The sequence below is a fragment of the Botrytis cinerea genome, chromosome 11 (assembly GCF_000143535.2).
Source record: "Botrytis cinerea B05.10 chromosome 11, complete sequence".
Classification (NCBI taxonomy): domain Eukaryota; kingdom Fungi; phylum Ascomycota; class Leotiomycetes; order Helotiales; family Sclerotiniaceae; genus Botrytis; species Botrytis cinerea.
In genome coordinates this window covers 647,029-669,930 of record NC_037320.1, presented here as the reverse complement: position 1 = coordinate 669,930, position 22,902 = coordinate 647,029, and the positions used below count along the sequence as shown (strand labels likewise).

At 42.0% G+C, this 22,902-nt stretch overlaps 5 protein-coding genes across 8 annotated transcripts; 2 read left to right on the top strand and 3 right to left on the bottom strand.

The window, feature by feature from the left end:
• Window positions 1-2,259: 2,259 nt before the first annotated feature.
• Window positions 2,260-3,278, bottom strand: BCIN_11g02020 (hypothetical protein). 3 transcript variants are annotated; one of them, XM_001556638.2, is made up of 3 exons: window positions 2,987-3,278; window positions 2,685-2,864; window positions 2,260-2,595 (listed from the first exon to the last, which is right to left on the bottom strand). In XM_001556638.2, exons 1-3 carry the CDS (start codon window positions 3,261-3,263, stop codon window positions 2,303-2,305), a joined length of 750 nt encoding a protein of 249 aa, XP_001556688.1. In that variant the 5' UTR covers window positions 3,264-3,278; the 3' UTR covers window positions 2,260-2,302. The 3 variants fall into 3 exon arrangements, with proteins under 3 accessions (XP_001556688.1, XP_024551669.1, XP_024551670.1); XM_024695871.1 differs by having other exon boundaries at window positions 2,685-3,278; XM_024695870.1 differs by having other exon boundaries at window positions 2,260-2,864.
• Window positions 3,279-4,263: 985 nt separating this feature from the next.
• BCIN_11g02010 (hypothetical protein) lies at window positions 4,264-7,074 on the bottom strand. 2 transcript variants are annotated; one of them, XM_024695868.1, is made up of 8 exons: window positions 6,579-7,074; window positions 6,415-6,531; window positions 6,280-6,347; window positions 5,768-6,228; window positions 5,355-5,704; window positions 5,146-5,299; window positions 4,412-4,748; window positions 4,264-4,341 (listed from the first exon to the last, which is right to left on the bottom strand). In XM_024695868.1, exons 1-7 carry the CDS (start codon window positions 6,714-6,716, stop codon window positions 4,450-4,452), a joined length of 1,587 nt encoding a protein of 528 aa, XP_024551668.1. In that variant the 5' UTR covers window positions 6,717-7,074; the 3' UTR covers window positions 4,264-4,341; window positions 4,412-4,449. The 2 variants fall into 2 exon arrangements, with proteins under 2 accessions (XP_024551668.1, XP_024551667.1); XM_024695869.1 differs by having other exon boundaries at window positions 4,264-4,748.
• Window positions 7,075-7,290: 216 nt separating this feature from the next.
• Window positions 7,291-10,179, top strand: BCIN_11g02000 (hypothetical protein). Its single transcript, XM_024695867.1, has 5 exons — window positions 7,291-8,530; window positions 8,581-8,685; window positions 8,777-9,004; window positions 9,055-9,197; window positions 9,252-10,179. The coding sequence occupies exons 1-5, from the start codon at window positions 8,255-8,257 to the stop codon at window positions 10,012-10,014; spliced, it is 1,515 nt and encodes a 504-aa protein (XP_024551666.1). The 5' UTR covers window positions 7,291-8,254; the 3' UTR covers window positions 10,015-10,179.
• Window positions 10,180-10,389: 210 nt separating this feature from the next.
• Window positions 10,390-11,830, top strand: BCIN_11g01990 (hypothetical protein). The gene is made up of 2 exons (XM_001556634.2): window positions 10,390-10,920; window positions 11,057-11,830. The coding sequence occupies exons 1-2, from the start codon at window positions 10,743-10,745 to the stop codon at window positions 11,647-11,649; spliced, it is 771 nt and encodes a 256-aa protein (XP_001556684.1). The 5' UTR covers window positions 10,390-10,742; the 3' UTR covers window positions 11,650-11,830.
• BCIN_11g01980 (hypothetical protein) lies at window positions 11,818-22,385 on the bottom strand. Its single transcript, XM_024695866.1, has 10 exons — window positions 22,002-22,385; window positions 20,373-21,936; window positions 20,134-20,292; window positions 19,965-20,062; window positions 18,480-19,901; window positions 16,425-18,427; window positions 13,969-16,341; window positions 13,275-13,918; window positions 12,951-13,097; window positions 11,818-12,770 (listed from the first exon to the last, which is right to left on the bottom strand). The coding sequence occupies exons 1-10, from the start codon at window positions 22,328-22,330 to the stop codon at window positions 11,973-11,975; spliced, it is 9,537 nt and encodes a 3,178-aa protein (XP_024551665.1). The 5' UTR covers window positions 22,331-22,385; the 3' UTR covers window positions 11,818-11,972.
• Window positions 22,386-22,902: the final 517 nt, after the last annotated feature.

Genomic DNA, 22,902 nt, shown 5'->3' with positions numbered 1-22,902 from the left:
TTTTCGACTAAGTGAATAATGAGTAGATGGGCATATAGAGAGAATGGAGCTGATGATGAATTATATATAGGGAATACTGTTGCTCATATTTAAATTTAAATTTGGATCTAGTATTCAGTATTACGGTAGGTATCTATATATATATAAATATACATATTAACCATCAGACACCATGCCTCAAGCTTCAAGGTTTTGGTGAAGAATTTGAATTCTGTGTAATGCCATCTCTTCCGCACTTGTCCTCAAGTCGAATATAAGGGAATTTTAATCACATGGCCAATAGCCCTTTCTACACTTACAACCGCAGATGACTAGAAATGACCGATTTCTGGTCATTTTGTAGTATAATCCGATCTCTGAAATCGTATTATCATTCCCACGACCATCACTGTCACTCTCCCACAAAATCTCAAAACATGAGATGAGTTTATTCTGAAGATTGCGAAGAGATTGGGTTAACATGCCTCGCCGTTGTGGAAATATCACAAAGGAAGGAAATTTATCAATCCTCCTTGATATCGATTCGAGCGTAAGATGCAGGTCTTAAAGAAATCTAATCAGAAAGAGCAACATGAGTGCAAGCAATGAGATGTTCTGCAATATTGCTTTCTTGAATTTTGATGTTGAGAGTGGTTATATTTATAGAGCAACTGGTAGAGAGAGAAGATCGAAGAAATAAATGTGTGGACTTGTTTTAATAATAAGAGGAACAATGGATATACAAAGAGGGGTATCTAAAGGGATGAAAGGGGTATTTGGTGGACACTCATATGCGAGCGTATAACCAAAGAAGAGCCATTCACTTAAGCAAATCCCTTTTCGAAACTTTCAGATATAGCTTTAAAGCCCAATTCATTCTCAATTTGAAATCGTCAAGATTTTGCAATAGCGAGGAGAGAGATACTATGGTCGGTTGATACTTCAGAGCTACGAGTTCTGTCATACCAGAGGGTTTGGAATCATATTATGTGAGATTATCGAGTGATTTCTTGTCACTGTTGTTAAACAAGTTCTTTTCGCTATTGATTGTATAGCGAAACTAGATAGTCATGAGATGGTAGGCCTTAGCAGTTATTTTTTTTTGTACTTGAGAATACATGTTTAGAACAACAGAACTTGTAGCAGAATTCCGCCTTAAAAAGTAAACCAGTCAGACCTACAGACATACCGCTTAAGTTTTTCTCTCTTAGCCATCATCTCATGGTATATCTCAGGATAGTCTGTCCGTTCAATCCTATTTAAACCAGCTCTTTTGACAACTTTTCAGTAATAGAGTTAAATTACTCGATTCTAGTGAATAGCAGATCATACATGTATACTTCATAGATGTGGGGCTGGTTTCTACTTACTTTGGGCAGGTACCTAGGTAGGTATCTAGGTAAGTAAATCACGTCTATCGTGACATGTGACTCACTAGCAATCATTTTCCTAGCCCGAGGACCTCTATGTATAAATTCCTAACAGTAACAAGCAATTCCCATTAAAGAGAATTACAGCAAAAAAGCAGGGCTGTAGTATGGCTCCTCTGCTACCTTCCATTCGCACCAGTATCCAACATCTAATTACTCACCCAACATCTCCTAGACTATACCTGCACAATCATCCACGTTCTAGATTCACACGTGTAAAACTCTTCATTATCGTTGTTGCCGAACTTTTGCTATTCTAATTCTTATGGAAATATCAGACTGTATCATTTCCCTAACGAGTAATTTCGGATCAGAGAGTGCACAAAGTGGTGGGTATTCCAATGGCAGACATATCTTACATCTGAACATCCCATACCTTGAGAGGTTACCAAGACTTACTTAAACAACGGTCTAGCTTTAAGTTTGATAGAGATATGGAGGAGGTTTGATAGGAAAAAGTATCACATTAGAGGATGAGTTGGAACCCCGTGATTTGCCAGTTGATCCTGTCAAGGTTGCATGGCTGAGAGTGCTAGGATTCGTCGAGTTACTTCTTTTAAATATCTAGCTAGTAAAAGTTTGTTCACAGCAAACGCCAGCATTGGAAACAATATGAAGAGACGGGTGAATGATTTTCTTGAAAGTTACGTGAATGGCATGTGTTGTTTGAAATATCTGCTAGTACTGTGAATAACTAGCAAATTCATCATTGCACTAACAAGCTCAACAACCAATAAGAAGCTGAGTATGAACTAATTAAAATTCGATAAACTATAGATCGACTCTTCCTAAGAGAAATCATCAAAACCGTGATTCATAATCTTCACAATATCCACATGTTGATATAAATTGACTTCTTAGATCCGCATCTTATTAACCACTACCCACTGAACCTACCCACGAATACTTTTATCACGATTCTCCCCACTCCTTAGTCTCTCATAAAAGAAGAACTCGATCTTAGGCCTCTCCTCCCTTCCCCTCCACTTCTCGGGTACATCAACCTCAATATATCTATCTGGCACCGCTTTAAACCCATGGCCTTCGTATAAGTGTTTTGCAATGATTGTCCCCTCTATATACGCTGGTAGATCGAGAGAGTCGGCTATAGTGGTACCATATTGCATTAAAAGGGTACCAGCACCGAGACGCTGGTGGGAGGGATGCGTGGTCAATATGTCAAGGACTATAAGTTGTTAGTAACGTAGGACATGAATTATGGAAGTGATCAGAGATTGGGATTATAGGGGGCTTAAGAGAGAATATAAGACTTACTAACGCAAGGCTTGCCTTTCGTTCGACTGATTTGATGTTGATGAACCCAATTCATTAGATACTCAGCCCATTCATTCGAATCTTGATCAGCGTGCCAATCAACTGTAATTCGTTCTTTCTTTTGTTCCTCACTCAATGATTCGTTATTTATGAGCCATTTAGCTGCGCTTATGAGAGTTCCTTGGTAAATTATCAGTGTACTTCTTCAGCTCTGTATATTCTTAACCTCTCTAAGCCTCGGACTTTGATCCACGCCCCAACTTAAAAGCACAACAAGGAAGTGAGGTGAAATCAAAACATACCATCCCCATCAACAACCTTCACATACTTCGCCTTCTCATCTCCCACCCAATTATCAACCAACCTTTTAACCGCCTTTTCCTTCTCTTCGGTTTCAGGAAATAAAACAAAAAAGAATGGTTCGTGGGGGTTACTGAAAGCAGCAATCTGTTGAGCCAGGATAGCTGGACTGTCCACCAGTGGATCACAGGGAAGAAGGTGGAGGTTGGATTTCGAGGTAGGAATAGGAATAGGAAGAGAAATGCTAGTAGAGGGGTTGGAAGTTGAGTGGGATGCCATTTTGGTGGTTGTATCGGGGATTATGGGAGTGAATATGAGAGAAAAAAGGAAAAGCCATGCCTTTGATGCTAACAACGATGATGTAGTATTAGGAAATGTACGATCGTCCTTCGAACGCATCATCAATACATTTGTAATTTTAATGTTACGGGACGAGCCGCAGATCCTGAAATGCAAATTAAGCATGGAATGAATCACCAATAAAGGTATATCAAAACCCAATCTCGAAATATGCACATACACTCACACCCAGACGCCACCCGTTCGAAACCCACAAATCGACTTATAGAATACTACTGTGATAGATCCCGTGGTTCTTACAGGCTAGGCTTAGCTCTCACACCGGGGAAAGAATCTTGAAATTCTGAACCCCTGTTTTTGATTTTCGAGTTTGACAAATCGATGGAAGATATGCTTAAATCAGTTGATACACGCAGAGCGACAAAGCAGCGAGGAAACCAAGGTGGAAAAGAATAGGCAAAATTGGGGCAAGCATAATTCTAAGCGGAAGGATCAATAAGCCTGTTGACACGGATAAGCCGTTGAACTAGGACCAGGCTAGGGAGATCATGACCCCTGTGAAATATGCTTCTGAAAGAGGGGAAATAAATTAATGTGGGCCGTGTATGGATGTAATGGTTCCAGGACAACTATCTATCGAACGCGTGGCTGAGAATGTGATGATATTAGCTGATTGGATTATGTGAATTTCCAAGCAAAACGAGTTATTCAGGCCCCAGAAAGCTCTGGTCACATGAAGGGCTCTTTTGAAAAGGTGATTGAATTGTTCCCGACGGTTTGGAACCCAATCGGCAGATTGCGATAATATAAATGTTGACTCAAATGGGAACCTGACTTTATAAACTGTAATACTACACCATTCTGGTGTTCTTGATTCGATGCGCTGCGATGTATGAAATTCTTTCGAGTATTCGAATGATGTGGCTTGTTGTGAGAGCTGGCTTGCATGAAAAATTGCATAAACGACGAAAAATGTGAATTATGATAGATACAAAATGCTGGTCTGCGAGTTGGCCGAACTTTTCCATTGTCTAATGAGAGTTACAAGATCTAAAATCTAATGCTAATAGTCAAGAAATGATCGATAAATCTGTCAAATAAAACAATGCGATATACTATATACTGACAGTTTTTTTAGATTGCTAAGAATCCGCCATTAGGAGACCTACTGCTGTCTTCTGATAGGATCAACAATTGGCCATTTGTAAGCGTGTTTACCCCAAATCATGTAAAAGACTACGCTGTAAAAAATAGCAGCAATAAAAATAACACAAGACCAATTCATGGTGACCGGAGTAACGACTTGAGTATTAGGCCAGAAGCTGAAAAACATGGTAATCGTCGAATAAATGAGTCCAGCGATATTGGCAATTGGACCAAGAATTGGCCCCAGTTTCCATGGTCCCCAATGTATTTTGTCTTTGGTTGGGTCTTTTCGAAGGCGCTTCTTGAGAATCAAGATGACTGTAAGACCAGAATGTTAATATTGCCTATCGGGGAAGGATTTTGGAGGAACATAAAGAAGACCAGGAACTGATATTGCATGAGGAGCAAAAGGAGTTTCCCAATAGCTCGGGCTGTGGTTCTACAATGGGAGACTCCGAACCCCAGAGCTTGATCAGAGTATTCAAATGCTTTGAAATGTTGAATTCAATTCGGATTTTCAGATGTTTCGAATCACTGGATTCATTTCAATATCGAACTCCTCTTGAACCTTGAGAAATTCTATCCAGCCTGCCAGTCTCGAACGATAAAGTCTCGAGGCAGAAAGAATACATGGGATGAAACATAATAGCGGTGAGTAGAGTCGGGGCTAGAAGTATGTAGTAGAAGAAAAAACATTAGTGGATGATTCACTCACTTGGGATCATATAACTGGTAAAAAATGCGGCTACATTAACAGAGACAATCGAGTTGAATGCTGCAGTACTTCCAATATTGATAAGTGCCAACAGGAGAGAGATTACCGCACTGACAAGGATAGAGTATATGGGCAATGCTGTTGGTTCATGAACCTGTAATCAAAAAGTTAGATAAAAGTGACAAAATGGTTTGGATACTTATACTTACGCGAGATATGTATGCGCTACCTGGCACACCATTGTCTCTTGCAAAAGACCATAATAAACGAGAAGCAGTCGCCATGATACCAACTGCCGCGGCGAGGAGGATAAACAAGATAATTAACGTCATGCCAGTTGCAGCAGCTTTGCTGTTAGTAGCTCCCCTAAATATCTCGATAAATGGAAAGCCAGTAGCAGAGCTCAGAGCATCATCGATATTCCCAAGACAGAAGAGGAGAGCTATAAGCAATGCGAAACCCAGAACGCCATTCAAGACAATACTACTGATCATTGCCCAGGGTATGACTGTAGAGGCATTATGAACTTCCTCGCTCATATGACAAGCAGAATCGGCTCCTAATACAATATTAGCTCTGTTCTGACAGCAAAAATGGTAGAGATAAATGAAGGTGATCTTACCAAGGAACGAGAAAACGGAAGTAATCAAACCAATGAAGAAAGACGTTCCATTCGAAGACCAACCCCCGCCGTTGATAAATGTAGCAAAAACATCACTTGGCTTTCCATGGGGAGCAAGGTAAACTAGAGGAATAAGAATACCGAAAAATCCAAGAATATGGATGCAAAGAACAAATCCTTCGATCTTTGGCAACCAACGGGCCAGAAACGTATTGATGAACAGAATAAAAGCTAGGACAGCGTAGAATATTAAAGTTGCTTGCCATCTTTCAGGAACGTAAGTTGGATGGTTCAATATCACTAAAGCCTGGATTAATGTTGCGCAGAGGAAAGCAACACTTGCTTGACCTGCTTGCCAGCCAATGACTGTAAGCCAGCCTGTCATGTATGAGAGGAATTTTGCGTGTGATTTGGGTGCAAGAATCGAAACCCAGTGATATTGACCGCCACTCAATGGCATCCTGAGCCCGTCTGTCAGATTTGTTAACTCGCGATGGGAAGTCTATACGCACATGGAAGACATCTCTGCCAAACTTGCGACGGTACACAATGTACCAAAGAAGCAAAAGATATAGCCGTACTGGACATATAATATTAGTATATGCTACCAAAGCTTGAGTCGAAGTGAGACTAATAAGGAAACTTACAACTAAGCCTGCCGGTCCTCCATTTTGAAACCCGTACAGGAAGACGGCGAACATTCCTTCCCATGTTGAAAGCAGACTACAGACAAATCCTGCGATCGACAGGAAGCCAAAATTACGCTAAATCATATCAGTTTTTGATCACGGTATTTGTCTTTAGAGCATACCTTTAACTGTTGACGTTTTCCAAAATACGCCATTTCCCGATCATCTCTACTGGTGTTGCCTTTCGAACGGGCACGAGGTGTATCATCAGAAGATGTCGACCTAGCCATTACACCCAATTCTACATGTTTGCCTTCCATGGTTAAGATCAAATAATTCTATCATGAAAAACCCAATCGCCGAGCTCGCTCTTGGACAGCAAACAATAGTAATGGAAATAAAGAAAAATAAAGCAAAAGAAAATCATAACGGGGATTGAGAGTTATTTGCCCATCTTCAAGATGCACTGCAGTCTGCAGATTTGAACACTTGCATGGATCACCGAGTGGCAGATAGAAGAAAAGAAATCCTTGACACCAATGCACAACTCATAGGATAAACTGTCTCATTGCAACCATTCTGGTCAATACCCGATGCATCAGAGGGCCTGCATATTATGATTGGTTTACTGGTGCAAGGGATATACAGACATGCATTTTGATCATACTCCGCTCCATCTTGAAGGCAACAAATTGGAGAATCTGGAGCAATGTTAGCTTTCTCGGCTTTCTACTATACTAGGTAGTTATAATAGTAACGGGCTGAGCGGGGAAGCCTTTCCTATCAAAGTTAGCGTTTCACGTGCGTTCGGTAAATGCTAGTTACATCGTTCATGCGGAGAATTAATTTGATAGACGCCTCATCGCCGCCATAATACCCCCATTCGAACTGTCCGACATTTACTATTTCACCTTATTACAACAACGAGCATAAAGCCATTCAGGCGAACTTCTAAATCTGATACTGGAATGTTCTTGAGCTTGGCACAATGCTAAATCTGACCCTCCACTGTTATCACTCGAATTAACGAACTGATTAGTAAATCGTCTCTCAAATCTCAACACAAAATTCCTGGCTGTCTGGAAATTATCTTGTCTCCTTGCCGGCTTGTCCGATCACAAACTGGGAAAACACACTTCGATATTCGATATTCCAAGTACAGGACTGTGCTCCAAATCTTTAGTTGATTATCACATGGCAGATTTTGTGTAGCAGAGTCGTACGATAAATTAGGTCCAGCATCCAGACTTACTGTTACTCAACATCACAATTTAAATCCCATTAATACCAAGCTAACACTCCTGTGTAACCTGATCAGTGCGTATGGCGCTGTTGAGGACCCTGAGTCGTTTCATCCAAGGTAATAGATTGACATGAAAGAGAAGTTTGTTTGGAATCCCAACTCTGTCGTGCATGATCGCCATATCATGGCACAGCTTGAATGAAATGTGGTGTTGATTTCTGGGATCAAGGAGCGAGGAAGTATCCATGGAGATCTTATTGCAGTTGCGACGCCTCAGGAGCTTTCAAAACTTGGGCTCTACGGAGTTCCGAACAGCTGTTACCAAATTTCGGAATTGAATTGAAGGGAAAAATTTGATCCAGTGATTGAAGTGTTGTTCGTTATCATTTTTATCAACAGATTCATCATGAATGTCACTGCTATTGGCAGAATCCTAGTTTCGACAGTTGGAAATGAGCAGGAGTAAGTTCCAAAAACTCGGGATTACAGAATTGCTTTTTCTAAGGGCCATGCTTGTGTACCATGAAGCTGCATTCCCTTGCATCGTCCCAGCAAAGTGCTTTTTTCAACTCCATGAATCAGTAACTTGAAAGTTCTTTTTCAATTGACAGATATATGCAAGTGTTGACATTGGAGAGATGTATATTTCATTTCATTTCATTGTCATTCATTCATATTCTTTACCATCTCTGGATTATTCTTACAATGACATCGAAATCCATATTATCACGACAAATAATTATATCAAGCCATAATGAAGGCCCTGCGGTCAATCTTGTATCGTGGATAGGGTTAAGTACAATGATACTAAGTGTTGGAGCAAGACTTGGGAGCAAATTTCTGGTTGTCAGGCGATGGAGTACAGACGATACTTTGATCATAGTTGCGATGGTTAGTACACAATAGCACGTCATATTTGGGGAACAGCACTAATGACCTAGTTATTTGGGATCTGCCATAGTGTTTTTCTTTCAATGATGGTTAGCAATGGACTTGGTCGGGATCAAGATACTCTCAACAGGATGGAGCTGGAAAACTACCAAAAGGTTTGTTCTCTTAATCAGCATACCCAACATTGTAGAATATCGGAAACTCCATTCTTTACCCGAAGATCCACGTAGTCTGACTTTGAGGCAGTATGCTTACGCATCTCAATTGGTTTATATTCCGACTCTCTGCTTTGCGAAACTAAGTACGTTGTTCTATCTACGAGCTTTAACGCCAGACTCCAATTACGCAATATTCAACCGACTTACCGAGATATGTGTGATTTTATGGGCTTTAAGCGCCGAGTTTTCTATCTTGTTCCAGTGCAATATGCCGAACCCTTGGGCCGTTCTTTCTACCGGCAAATGTTTCAATATCGTAAGCTGAGCTGCTGGGTCTACCTTGGAGCAAATAGCTAACAACAAAAGGGCGCATTCTGGAAAGCTACTGGGGTCCTCGACATAGCAACTGATTGTGGCATCATATTGTTGCCGATATTTCTCGTTTGGGGGCTTCAGATGCAATTAAGACGTAAGGTCCTTGTTTTCATAGCATTTGGGACTAGAATGTTGTAAGTGAAGATTTGGTATCCTCAAAATAAATAGATAATCTAATGATTTGGCAGCATTTTACCCTTATCAATAGTGCGACTCGTTGTGATTTCTTCTTCGGGATCTCCTACACTTTCAAATCAAACACTCGTTTCATATCGCAATTACCTGTGGACCTCTGTTCAACTAAACTCTGCCATCTTCTTCGCGTGCTTATCATTTCTCAAGCCATTTATGGAATCAATGTCGTCCGGTGGTCTTGCCGCATCTGTAAATCCAATGGATTCATCCTACAGTAACAAGCAATCTCCCTTCAATTCAAAATCGAGCAATTTCATCTCTTCTATATCTGGTTGGAAAGCCTCCAGGAAGAATTCTTCTAGACCACCACAAGAGCTTCGCACTATTTCAACGTTCCAAGACTACGATGAAGATGACGAAGTCTCTACTCCAACTACCACATCTCCGAATTCTAATCTCAAGAGGTCATCACCTATCTTTAACATTCGTTTCAACAATACAAATGCGATTGGGAAGCTGAGTCATGAAGGCGAGGAACTTGGCACGCTGAGACCTGACGGAGCAATGACCTTTGCGCATATTAGACGCTCTACACCAGATGATGCCGCGGAAAGGAGTACGATTGGCAGTGACAAGATGATCATTAGGCGTACCACTGAATGGGATGTGCGAGAAGATTTCGAGAGCGTTAGGGGAAGAAGGGCTAATCTTGGAGATAAAGGTAGAGTTGAAGAGGACTATGAGATACACAAGGCTAGTATGGATAGGGGGGTGGATAAAGCTTGGGGCGAGAGGGGTACACATTATGCTGGGTAGATGGTGGCGCTCAACATCTGAATTGAAAATAAGATTCATTCTGAATGGAGTATGGACGTGGGTTTGCAACAGACTAAACATAGGATATACCGCAAGGTTAGGGAAGGCGAATCAACGGTTGGTGTTCATGGACAGCGGGTGAAAGGGTTAATTGAGCCTACTAGATGGGATATAATTCACTGCCTATAATTCTTTTTTGGAGGGGGGGGGGGGGGGGCGTAAAAAATTACAACTATGTTTAAACATGCAAGATATAAAGATTTCTTAGTTGTAAAAACAATACCCCTTTCGGAGTTTTGGCGCTTTAGCGCTTGATTAGCGATGCTGCACCCGTAAACACCATGCCCCACCAAGAAACAAACCCACTCCCTTCAAGAACATCTTGATTCACTTATGTTTTGCATTCAAAAGTCCGTTAATGCCAATAGTATATCTGTCCTTCATAAATCCTAACAGTTGCGTACCTGCTGACTGTACATAATCCTTCATCCCAATCCCCCACTACATAAGCACCAGCCTCATTTCATCCACCTACCCGCAGCACTCCCAAAAATCACCACGGTATTGATATAAAAGAATCTCTCTCACAAAACCAAAAAAAAACCCCCAAATACCACTCCAGAAGCCAAACTATTCATTCTAAAAGACAAGCAAGAAAGCGATAAACCTCTCCTCCTCTATTATATCCAGCTCTCACTACTCCCTACTCCACAGCCCCGCCACCCAGCATGCCAACCTACCTCCTTGAAATAGATCTCTCCGCCAAAAACACCTTCGAACACTTTACCCAAGTCATCAAAACTCTCTCTACCACTCTCAGCGATTCCAACACCCTTTCCGAATTATCAGAACCTGATTCCGTAGGCCTTACACATGATCCCGTGGAGAGTGGAATCATCGTTATCCGTAAGTAATTCTCTCCTTACATTTCACGCTCTTTCTGAATTTATGTAATTTTCTTCATTGATTCGAGAGAGAGTAATTTTGTGATAAGAGAATAGATACTCGAATTGAATCATGATAACGATACTCACAAACACAGATTCTCACACGCTAGCAACCCTCACCAAGATCCTAGAGCCCCACCTCCCTCACTTCCCCATCGCGCCAAAAATTACTCGGACGTCTGAGAAAGGAGTTTACGATCCCGCTGGGTATCCCGTGCAGCAACTTTTGATTTACGTACCGTTGGATTCGGAATCTGATGATAGTGCTAATGCTAATGGGAATGGGAATGAAGATGGTGGCGAAACAAAAATCCAACAACTCAAGACGATATTCGATGTAAGATCAATTCAACTTGAGCGGAAGGATAAAATAAGTGGGATGCGACAGGGTGAAATAGTTACGCCGACTTCATCTCTTTCATCTCCAGTATTCTCATCAGAAATGCAATATGAGGGTCAAAAATGCAGGGTTTGGAGTATTTGGCTTACGTGGGTAGCGGCGAAGGAAAGGTATCATGTAGGTCATGATGATGCAAAGATCGGGGGAGTTGGAAGGGAGAAAGAAAGTCTTGCAGAGCAGATTGATTGGGAGAATATGGGGGTGTTTGGATGGGAGGAAAGAAATTGGATGTTTACGAGTTTTGGGGAATTTTTGGCGAAGGATCAGAAGAGCTGTGTTATGATGTGAGGAGGTGAATGGTGGAGTGGATGATAGAGGGATAGAATGGGGAAAAGAATCTGCCATCAATTACGGTTTTGGTTTTCCCATGCGAAGTAATCTTACATGCTCGGAAGAATTTCACTAGCTTTCCATTTGAGTGAGCAACATTGTGAAGAAGCTTTGCATCATTTGGAATGCTTCGAGTACATTCAAGTCACTTCTATCCACATTATCAAAGTAATATTTATGTTTCTAAGACACTAAAGCAATATTTGTAAGTAAATACAATATTCTAGACCCACTAACGCTCGATATTTCGATGAAAAGTGAACCACAAAGTTCTCGACGTCTTAAAATTCATCCTCTAAATCAGTGAACACACTTCCACTACTAGTCTCCTCATTCTCATACTGATCATAGTCCTCAGAATCACTGTCATCGCCCACTATTACTCCATTCTCATCGGCATTCATATCTGCCCAGTCATCATTAAGGTCATCATCATACGTAGTCCTCGCTGAAACTCCCTTTGAACCGAGTATTCCTCTGCGGTTAGACTGAGTGAGCTTTGCAGTGGTGCTCAATTCGTTCTTACTGAAGAATGGATGAGTTTCAGTAAGTACTTTGCCTTGACAAATGTATCCCATGGGGGTATGGGAAAAGTCTTGCCCTTTGCGCCTAATACTCAACCATTCTTGCAGAAATGTTAGAGGTTTGGACGTGAAACCGACGGAGATATGATCTTTTCCATTGCCATTTTCATTAACATTCCCATCGACGACATGGCAATCTTCTTCCAAGCAGTCTTCTTGTATCTCTTCCATAGTCTTCGCTTTTCCAGATCCCAAGAATCCACGAAGATAGTCATATTGAGAGTATTCAAAGTAAAGAGCTCCCGAAAAAATACCCAACTGTACTGATAACCATGTTGGCGCAACCCAGTCCTTTGAAAGTGCGGGTATAGAATAATATCGGAGATCATTGAAGTTAACAAGCATTTTTCGGGTCGTAGGAGCTGCATACGTCAAGAGGAAACACGCAGGAGCTAGACAGTTACAAAGAATTGGAATGAGGAGCTCCGTTTCTTCAGGTATCACAACCAGCGCGGTTTCGCTCACAGGACTCCACAGAACCCAACTTACTTGTCGCTAAACAAAAAATATTAGCAAATGCGTAAAGATAAAACAGTTCTTGAAAGCAATCAATTTTCGAATTGTAAAAAGTTTTCCATATCCATTGACACCCTTAGGTGCATCTGATGCTCAAAACAAATTATGTCCAAGAAAATATTGTCCAACCAAACTGTTACAAAAATAGAGTCAACTTACCAGAAAATTATCATGCGGTTGAATCACTTTAACAGAGCGCATGAATTCTTTAGACACAAATAGTTGAGAGTTGAGAGCTTCAGCATTGATTCCAAATTTCCTACCAATTTCGGTTTTTCTCAGAGCTGTAAAAGCATGTTCGCAACACTATGGGGCCGGTGAGTCAGCCATGTTTATCAAGAACGTTTTAAGAAGAGAATGAGAAAACAACATGTCAATGCTACATCAAAATGGGTACATGGAATGGAATACAAAAGTGGAATGCTAAGATTTGGGAACAGGTGGAGATAGCAGGAAAAGAATTGGTGATTCAATTGAACTTACTGCGGAACCTGCTGGAATTCGGCCAGTTCTGACAAAGGTTACAATGTCCTTTTCCAGACCAGGGAATGACCAAGCGGCATAATGGATAGGTTTCTGAGCCTCACGCACAGTTTCGACTTCGTAGGCAACTTCTCTCTCTTGTTCGACTTCTTGTAGAGCAGTATGATGAACAGCATCGCCAGTATCTCGAAAGCTTCTCCGCATTGCGTTGAGCTCTTTGACAAAACTAGCTGTCTGGGACTTCAATTCGCTAGCACCAATTACAGTCTTAGTTTTGGTTTTAATTCCGTAAAGTTGATGTAAAGAAAGCTGCTCCTTTTGCCTGAGGGTGTCTAGATACTGCTCTCGCTGGTCCGCGTTAGTGAGAAAATCTACATTATCAGCAGCAGCTTGAACTCTACGGCAATAATCAATGCCTTGAGAATAATAAAGTGGCTGCATGAGCTCTATGCCTACGCATGTCTGCTCCAGAAGCCAACAAATGACGTCGTACGAGTCCAGGTAATTACCATGGATCTTTTTAACACAGTCCAATATACTCTGATTGACCTCAGGTGGTGCGAAGAATATAACAGATTGAGTAGTTGCGAGTTGTCTCAGTCTCATTGCTGCCTGTACAGTATGATCTTTGCTTTGTCCGAGACCTGTTAAAAATTAGCATCATCGCCATTACCTGCTAAAACTATAAACTCACTTAAGGTTAGCGCTCCACAGGCATTAGCAGGCATTTTTAAGTCAATTCCACGACAATGGGCTTCATCAAGATAAACAACAACCTCTCTTAAGTCATCGGAATATGGTGAAGCTGACAACGGCACCGGTCTGTACTTTCTATAGACCACCATCGGCTTTCCTGCTTCGTCAAAGTAAACAGCAGCTTGTGCTTGTGTGTCGATCTCAAGCCATGATCTTGCAAGCAACTCATTACTCAACTCAAGGATCTGGGCTCCAGCATCTATAAGCACTCGGATGCCCAATTTTGAGATCTTACGCAATAAGTCAATCTCAGAGAGATGGCGGCCTCGTTCGTCAGCCGCAACTACATATCGCCGGTTTCTGTGCTGAAGCAAGTAGGTAAGTACCTCAGAGTTGGTGTGGGCAAGTCCCTCTAAGTCCTGCTGCTTAAGATTGAGCGGTAGTAAGTTTCTATTATCATTTGTGCCACTAAATCCTGTCGTAATGGAATTTAGATTGTCCGCTGACGATAGAGGAATCTCCCAGCCGCTAGCTTGTAGTTTGAGACTGAAGGATTTGGCATGTGCCGGAAATACGAAATTGTTACAGTAGTAGTCGATGATTACTGGAGATTGATTGAAATGGGTCCATAGCTCAAGCATTTGTTGTTCATCTTCAAGATTAATGCTGTTCCAATCCCGCAACGTATCAGGCAGCACAGAACAGCTCATAGACCACTGATCATATATCGAGGCCGGATCGTCTGATTTGAGAACATGCTCGAGGGCTTGGTGCAATTGCTTGTTATTTAATCCATCGTAGTAAAATGCTAAACAAGTAAGAAGTATTGCGACGTCTGGATGACCCCATTCAGCTTGATCTGAGGGTACACCTTTGCCATGGAACGGAACGGCAATAGGGTCTCTATCGGGGTGAAGACCATACTGTACGTGCCACCTCTTTTTCAGAGCTAACAACAATATTCGGTGTACTAAGAGACCGCGAACGTTTAAGAGATTGCGTTTCATTGCGGGTTTATCCGAAAATATACCTTTCACAACCTTGGATACACCTGTGCTAACCTTGGGCTTTGTTATAAAATCCCTAATGGCTATACGATCCAATTTTGAGCAACGGGACATATCCAGAATTGAAGTTCGCCCAGTACATATATCAGCAACAAGTCGATTTAGCAGCTCCTCCTCGACATCCTTTCGGAGGAAAAATGGCATAGGGTAGCCCCCACAATCTCTTCGAACAACTTCGATACTATGAGGATAATCTTTCTCGAGATTGTATAGATGCCCTTCTACAAGAGCCAGCAAAGCTTGGGCCGTCTCCCAACGGTGAGGATAATTGTCAACCGAGTTCTGAGCACCACTCGGATATATCAGCTGTGTGCGTAATGAAAGAATCTGATCGCTTTCATCCATCACATCTCGGCAACGATTATTTAACCATTGCTGTACCTTTACCATCGATTTTCCCTCATTTATATGACCATCAGAAAGACGTTGAAGCCCAGATAATCGGAATGAAAGGATATGTTCCGGCAAAGCAATAGCGATGCCTGAGTTTTCAAGGGCCACCTTGTGCAAATTGAAATACCTCTTCACTGTATCTGTAGGAGTCTTTCTTGAAAATGGTACGTGGAGGACGCTTCTACCTAAAAGAGATCCGAGACGTGCTTGTAACAATTGCGCCGTTGGCATCAATAATGGTTTCGGCACAATGATTCGCACGAGGCGCTCGGCATTGGCTAGCTTACACGCCACCATAGGTACAATAATCGACGTCTTTCCTTGTCCCATGTTCATCTGTAAAACAGAATTTGAGTTAGATTTTGGAGAAATCGTAGCTCTGGCTACGTCAACTTGATCAGGACGAATAAGAACATTCGCTTCCACCTCGATTAAAAGCCAATCAGGCTCTTCGATTGGCTGCCAATTTGAATGGCCTGGATTATTCTGTTCTTCAATCAAGCGTTGTTGATCACCTTTTAAAAATGCTTCTTCAATTCTCAGGAATCTTTGAAGTTCTGTAATATGTAAAGCATAATTGATCAAAGTCTCTCTCATGCCACTCCCAAACTTAACTTCTTTGCTTGAGATAGAACGTAGATTTTCAAGCAGTGTAATGGTTGAAACGCATGGGTACAAGCCTCCTGGTCGTAACCATGCAGCACTCGGGCTGTCAAATGATCGACAAATCTCCTTGAAGATTTCTCTTATCGCGCTTCTAGTCTTTTCTATATCACTGGAAAGCTTTAGACGGTCGACATTCTTTCCACTGCTTTTCTGAATTTGCTCAAATAATTTGAATGATGACAGGCTTTGCAGCAGTCCCTGTCCATATTTTTGGCGTACCAACGAGGATTCATTGCTCATGAGTTCTAAGGTGACTAAAATCAGTACCAGTCCATGTGTTTATCATGGATATTGACTAAGAGAAACTTCAATTTCCATTTTGACTTACTTAAAACGATGCGCTCGAGAAGAGACGCTTCTTGAGAGATTATGTGACCATTGTGACTCGATGTCTCGGCCGGTATATTAGACGGAGCTACTATCGTCGATGCTATCATGACCTTGCATGGCATTCGCATTAAATCTTTCGGCGTCATAGGAAATTCACTGCCACGGACTCTTGATGCATACACTAATTGTTTTTGAATCTCCATATTAGGCAGCTGAAAATTGGTTCCACTGTAAGCTCGAAAAAGTAATTTTTGAACTTGCTCGAGATACTTGGAGAGCTCTATATTCTGGAAGATTCTTTCCCAATCCGGGCGGATAATTCTCATAGCTTTGGCGATATCTATATGTACAGGAGTCGAAAAATTGACAATGGAAGGTTCTGGGCACGGCCATTGAGCAAGTAAAAACTTCGCAAATAGCTCGCAATCAGTATCTGTCTGGGTTTCGTACTGATATTTTTGACGTTCTAGATTCTTGCGCTGTTTTGCGTGCAATTTGAATCCTTCAAAAGTATCACGGAAGTCTTGCGGGTAGGCTATACGGCACGGCTTTAGCAATTGTATGATGTATGCAAGATGCGGAGTTTGATTTGGACGGAAGTGAGCATAATTGAGATAGTCTGGTGGATTCAACTTTTTCAAGTCTTTCAATACAGAGCACGCCAGCAATACCCTAACCAAATCCATTTCGATATCGTCTCGAAATGACATCAAAGAAAATTGGAATTGGAGTCGAAACTTGTCGTTGACAGAAGCTTTTCGACAGAACTGATATAATGGGCCGAATGATGCACCAAAATCAACATCTAAACGATCCGACAAGAGAACTTTCTCGGGTTCTGCGTGGAAGCCATTTATATTAGGGTATCTCTGCAGCATCCCGGCCAAATCTGCTAAGGCATGTGTTTTTTGAGGCCATTGTATGATTTGATCAACACATTCTAAGACATTCTTGCGCCTTTGACTAGCACAGTACTTGTCTCTTGAATCATACACAAGATCTTGAGCGATTATTTGATTCTCAAGAAATCCATCGTGGCGCTTGAAAAGTCTCAAGCGGGTATAACTTCGATTAACAAGGTGTTGTTGTCGAATTCTCTTCGGCTCTAAAATTTCTTGTGATTTTTCATGGGAAAATCTTTCTAAATCGTCACTTTTGTCAATTATTTCTTGAACTATCGACTCGTAGCCGTCGTATTGAATGGTGGTTGTCCACTTATCATTCCATCCTACTTTCTGCATAGATTTCCCATCTTCCGGGTAGTACCCCCTGTCTGGGCTAAGCCTCGCAATTTTCAAAAGACACAAGCGCGATGTTAGGTTGAGAGGTATCCAAGGCTGGTAAAGACCGGATGTTAAACACGCAACAGCCTCCTCTGTCCCTGTACGCTTGGTCAGGATATCTGGTAGAAGGAAAGATGTCATGCTATGCAGTAAAGCTTTGGTGTAAAGCTGCCAAGGCTCGGCTGAACAATCGATGCGCCCCAAGGTATCATTGACAAAGAAACGACCATATTCTCCAATGTTTTCGATGTGTACTTGAACATGTATTCCATGGCATCGAGATTTTATACTGTTGGGATCATTACCAGGCATTGGTACGAGAATACTACGCACTCGTGGATTGATAGTATCGCGCAGTACAATCTTACTTCGTAGTCCATACCAAGTTCCACAATCCTGATCCGCGTCTATTTCTGCATGTAGCTGTGACGATGCAAGATACTTTTTGTGATTAACCGTAAAAGATAAGGAAAGACGTTTGAGCTCAACGGTGAGATTGTTTCTCGCCGGCTGGTAAACGGTCAAGTGGCCCGGCTGCTCAAAATATTCAAGGATCCTGTGAACACGTTTGAATGTTGTGCTAAATGGATCAACTAAACAGGAAGAACGACGCCAAGCTTTGCGAGTTCGAACATTCAGGCGCCAGTTGGCATCTTTGAACTTCCAAACATGCGGCTTCTGCCGAATTTCGATAATCCCTGTAGTTAAGTCGAGCCAACTTATTTGTGTTAGTTTTAGTAAATTCTCGCTTGTAACGTCAAGTAACTTACTGAATACAATCAAGCACTAGGGGTATTGGTAAATCAAAATTGTTATCGGTGTAAAATACACTGCTGGGTACGAGTTCCAGAATGGTTTTTCCCGAACAGGCTCGCACAACCACTTTTCCGTCACGGGAACCAAGATGGACTGTATGGCCGAATTGATCATTTGTTAATTGGAACTGAGAGCCGGGCAATGAAGAAGGAAAGGTGAGAAGGTTGATATCACCAAAGAGGTCTCGAAGAATAGCGGAAGCTCTATACTCGGAAGGGAGCATCCCAAGCGGTTGGCCGTCTATCAAGAGGTAGCCATAGAATAGATGGAAACTCAATGTCTGTTCTTTCATGATAGACGAGCCACTAACTTTCGCATAGACCCACCACTTTTCAGGACAATCGAAAGCCAAAGATGATGATACACGCGGCTGGCTTCCTTCTGGTAATGGCCATACAATACCTACTGCTTGTAGTAAGGATTCAGGACTAGCAATTAGAGATTCACGTAAAACATGTCTCATGCGATAAACAGCTTTCAGGTCTTGAATGATAGCATTCTTGAGCCCTGGTGGGGCCAGCGCAGGGTCATTGGAAAGGTTGTCTTGTAGCGTAATTGAGCATTCAATAAAGCAACGAAGTGCAGCAGGTTGTAATATTTTGTTGTCGTAATCGAAAAGTGTTCGTCGGCAGAGAAGAGCAGCCCACAAACAGTATGATTGGCATCTGGAAGCAGCATCAGAATCACCTGCTTGCCTGATTTCTTCTCTAAGAATCTTCACCCAAGATGAAGTAATTGACCGAGCGGTTTCGAGTACCTCGGAGGCTAGTTTGACGATGATGGGTGCCGCCAGCTGCTTGATGCGTAATAATATGGTCAATATCGTCTGCATGGAATAATTTTCGCGATAGTTTGTCCTGATATTTTTCAGTCTCCGGTCCAATTGCTCCAACATCCTAGAACAGAAATTGTTATCTCGAAATGATTTATGAATGACACGCAAAGAGTCACCATCGTTGTTAGGCCCAACTTCGAGTATCAAACGCGAAACCAAGACAGCCATTGATTCGGTACTGAAGTTTAAATTCTGAGAACCAAGCTCTATCAACAATTGTGTAAGGCGGCGTGTCTTGCCCGAGATCAGTGCTTGGTAGGCCATAAACTCGTGAACATTGAGGCCTCTAGGACATTTTGATTGACTGGCAATGACTTCGTATGACGAAATACCATCCGTACTAACAGAAAGATTTTGCATAAGCATCGAGAACGGCGACGTTTGGGGCAAAATGAATTTGAAATGATGCGAAAATGACGGTTTTTGATTTTGAAAATCTCGGCTTGGCCATCGCTGAGAACGAAAATCGTAGTAGGATAATCTCAGGGTATTGGAGGGACACACATCATCAATGCCAACAGGGAATATAACGGTGCGATAACTAAGATTTATCGGTTAGTGATTACGGTCCGAGTTTTTGTGTGCTGCTGAAGAGCTAACTAACTGAGTATTGTGAAATATTTTTCTAGTCGATCCTAATGAGATCCCACTCTCTGTGTTCTTCATGTATCTCGAAAGTCCTGGATAATTTTTCAAAAGAACCTGGAGCACAATTAGTGTTGTTCACCCACGATATGACGCATTTGATTGGAGACTTTGTGGATAGAGCTTACCCTAGGTTCCGGGAAAACAGCTTGATTTGATGGAAAAGCCAACGCGATCAAGACTTTCCAGGTTGTATCTCGATAATTCGAAAATGCCAATGGGCAAGACAGCTCGAAGATTACTGCCCTTTTTTGAATGGGGTCTGAAGGTAAAGGGTGCTCGTATACCTATGGTTTGATTAATAATCAGCCTCCTATGGATTACTAAATCCAAAGACGAAACATATCGCAGTCGGGATTCTTCTCACCTGGATCTTAAAGAACTTGGCCCGCTCCTCCATCAAGCATTTTGGACAATTTGGGCTGTGACCATCGATTGTGTATATGCAGGTGCTCTCGTTGATCATTTTGATAAGATTGTCATACTTTTGACTCAGATTCAACCAATCTGCTACTTTTTCCTGGCGCGATTGCTCAGCGTCAAGCTCTATAGCTTCAAGAAGCTCTTGCAGCTTTGAAGCTTCATCAGACTCGTTAAAGTAGCGGTCGGCAAAGCATCCTTGTGTTGGATCCTCGAATATGGTTCTATGTCCGTTACCGATCGCAGCTCTGCAGCGATCTTGTATATACATCTGAACTTTTTGTAGTCTACACATGTCTTTATACAGAGATAGTTGCAAAACATCCATCATCTCGGGCTTGAAGAAAGGATGAAAATTCTTAAGCAATGGAAAGAGAACACATACAAAGATATCCATAGACATCCAAAGCTCCATAATGCTCAACAACATTATGGAACGTTCTTCGGAATTAATAGAATAAGCGTCTTCGGATTTCTTGAGGTATCTATGTATTTCTCGTGAGATCTCCCTGCATTGTGATTGATTTTCGAGATTGGTGGCAGATGGAAAATAATGTTTCAACTCAATGCCAATTTCCATGTCGCAAAGAGTAATATATCGATCTCCAAAATTCCCAATCTTCCTGGTAGCAGCTGCAGATACATCAACTTTCTTTACGGAGTTGTAAGACTGTTGAGGTGGACGAAGAGCCTCGTTCATGATGCGCTGTAGATAACCGCCACTCTTGGGGAGTGTTAAGTACAAATCACGATCCGCAGCGCGTTTTGGAAGTGTCATGATTGGTCGTTGATTAGACCGCTTGAATGCTAGCCACTCTGATTCAATTCGTTCTGAGGCCCGCTGAATTGCTTTTTGGAAACTGGGTCGCAAAGCCTTGAAGGTGTGTTCGTACACAGCTCCCAGAGAACTTGATGATCTGACATCATCATTTTCAAGCTTGGCAAGGCGTCGACATAGTTTGACTTTCAAGTATGATAGCGATTCGAGGCTAATATTGTACATATGAAATTCAAGAAGCTGTGCCATAGCTAGACACCTCATGAATTTGTACTGTGTCCGGCCAGAATCTGACATTGAGTATAGTTGTCTTTGTATGGCAACTCGCAATACGAGGTAAAGGGGATTTCGTCTCCATGGCTTCGCAGCATTGAACCATAGTACATCGTCTCGAATGCGCTTCTTCAGAATTTTAGGATATATTCTACGCCCATTCCCTTCCAATAGCGTCATGAGCATTTGAGATATAAGGGCGCACGAAGCCGTGTCGCGTTCCTCGATGACGAGAGAACCAGCCTTAGATGTTCTTGCAGCAAATCGTTTGATTGATTCAGTGCTGGATTGCTCTAAGAAAATTGCCAGCTCTTTCAAAAAGGTTGGTTCGCTGAATGTTGACAAAGGGATATCGACTGTATACCCAGGGAAACTCCATTCTAAGGCATTCTCGGCAGCCATAACATCCTGTGCGGATGCCGATGTCTCGAAAGACTCGAAGACTATGCGCTCCTCACAACTTTCAGATCGATTTAGTAAGTAGAGTTTTGACGAAGATTGTTATTGTGAGAGCTTGAGACATACCGATAAATGAGTAGACCTGCGTTCTGCTCCGCAATATTGAGAATCAAACAGACATTTTTCTGGAGAGATTGAAATTCAGACAAGAGCGTATCTCTTGACAGTCTTCCTCTAGCATTCAACAATTTCGCCGTTTCCAGTGATCGACGGATCCAATCCCAATTCTCAGACATTTTGTCCCTCGTGATGCTTCTCATCGCCCTGGAGGCCACGATGAAATGGTCAACAATAGCACTTTCCAATCCTTCGTTTCTATCATCCTTCCCTGGGAGCCGGGGAGGGAGAACGATATGGCTGACCAACGATTCCATAATGGAATTCGTTGTCGCCATGGCGACTGATAGGATGTAGTATAGAAGCTGGAACAATGTAGAGAAGTAATTATTCCAACGGTAGAAGAAAGTGTGAAGAAGTTACTACACAAGTTCAATCAAAAGAATCTGAAGACAAAATCGATTTTTATAGAAATTGAAAGTTGAAGTGAAAAGAATCATTGGAAGATGGAGGGGAAGTCTCAACATCCCCCGCCCCACTAGCGCGAAACCAAAATAACAACAAAATCTGCATTGCACGGCACAAGTACCCATATCCCTTTTCGATCTTCCAATGAGAATTCGATAATCAAACGGTGGTTTGGGTATCTAAGTACCCAATACCTATCAATAAATGAGGCTTGTTTAGGAAGCTTTGTTTCGCGCTTTACTGACTTATTTCGTCCATCACGCCTCTCAACTTTGAAGAGCTTACTACCCACCCGGTAAGTTTCCTGCTTGGGTGGGTGTCCATTCGAGTACGGTATCATACATACTCAATTATTCGAATCATTTTATGCATCCTCGCGCCAATCATAGCATACTCACCTGGATGCGAGTGTACGAGTCGATTTTAATCTCTATCTGACATA

Excerpts from the sequence above, each read along its gene's own strand:
- BCIN_11g02020 (XM_001556638.2), bottom strand. The coding sequence starts at position 3,263 with ATGGCATCCCACTCAACTTCCAACCCCTCTACTAGCATTTCTCTTCCT. Across the intron at positions 2,865-2,986 it reads GAAGGTTGTTGATGGGGATG|GAACTCTCATAAGCGCAGCT; the intron begins GTATGTTTTGAT and ends TAATTTACCAAG. Across the intron at positions 2,596-2,684 it reads GAAAGGCAAGCCTTGCGTTA|TCCTTGACATATTGACCACG; the intron begins GTAAGTCTTATA and ends AACAACTTATAG.
- BCIN_11g02010 (XM_024695869.1), bottom strand. The coding sequence starts at position 6,716 with ATGGAAGGCAAACATGTAGAATTGGGTGTAATGGCTAGGTCGACATCT. Across the intron at positions 5,705-5,767 it reads TTCCGTTTTCTCGTTCCTTG|GAGCCGATTCTGCTTGTCAT; the intron begins GTAAGATCACCT and ends ATATTGTATTAG. Across the intron at positions 4,749-5,145 it reads TACCAGTTATATGATCCCAA|TCATCTTGATTCTCAAGAAG; the intron begins GTGAGTGAATCA and ends CTGGTCTTACAG.
- BCIN_11g01990 (XM_001556634.2), top strand. The coding sequence starts at position 10,743 with ATGCCAACCTACCTCCTTGAAATAGATCTCTCCGCCAAAAACACCTTC. Across the intron at positions 10,921-11,056 it reads GAGTGGAATCATCGTTATCC|ATTCTCACACGCTAGCAACC; the intron begins GTAAGTAATTCT and ends TCACAAACACAG.
- BCIN_11g01980 (XM_024695866.1), bottom strand. The coding sequence starts at position 22,330 with ATGGCGACAACGAATTCCATTATGGAATCGTTGGTCAGCCATATCGTT. Across the intron at positions 21,937-22,001 it reads GCAGGTCTACTCATTTATCG|TTGTGAGGAGCGCATAGTCT; the intron begins GTATGTCTCAAG and ends TCGATCTGAAAG. Across the intron at positions 13,098-13,274 it reads GAATTCCAGCAGGTTCCGCA|TGTTGCGAACATGCTTTTAC; the intron begins GTAAGTTCAATT and ends CCGGCCCCATAG.
- BCIN_11g02000 (XM_024695867.1), top strand. The coding sequence starts at position 8,255 with ATGCAAGTGTTGACATTGGAGAGATGTATATTTCATTTCATTTCATTG. Across the intron at positions 8,686-8,776 it reads AGCTGGAAAACTACCAAAAG|TATGCTTACGCATCTCAATT; the intron begins GTTTGTTCTCTT and ends ACTTTGAGGCAG. Across the intron at positions 9,005-9,054 it reads CCGGCAAATGTTTCAATATC|GGCGCATTCTGGAAAGCTAC; the intron begins GTAAGCTGAGCT and ends TAACAACAAAAG.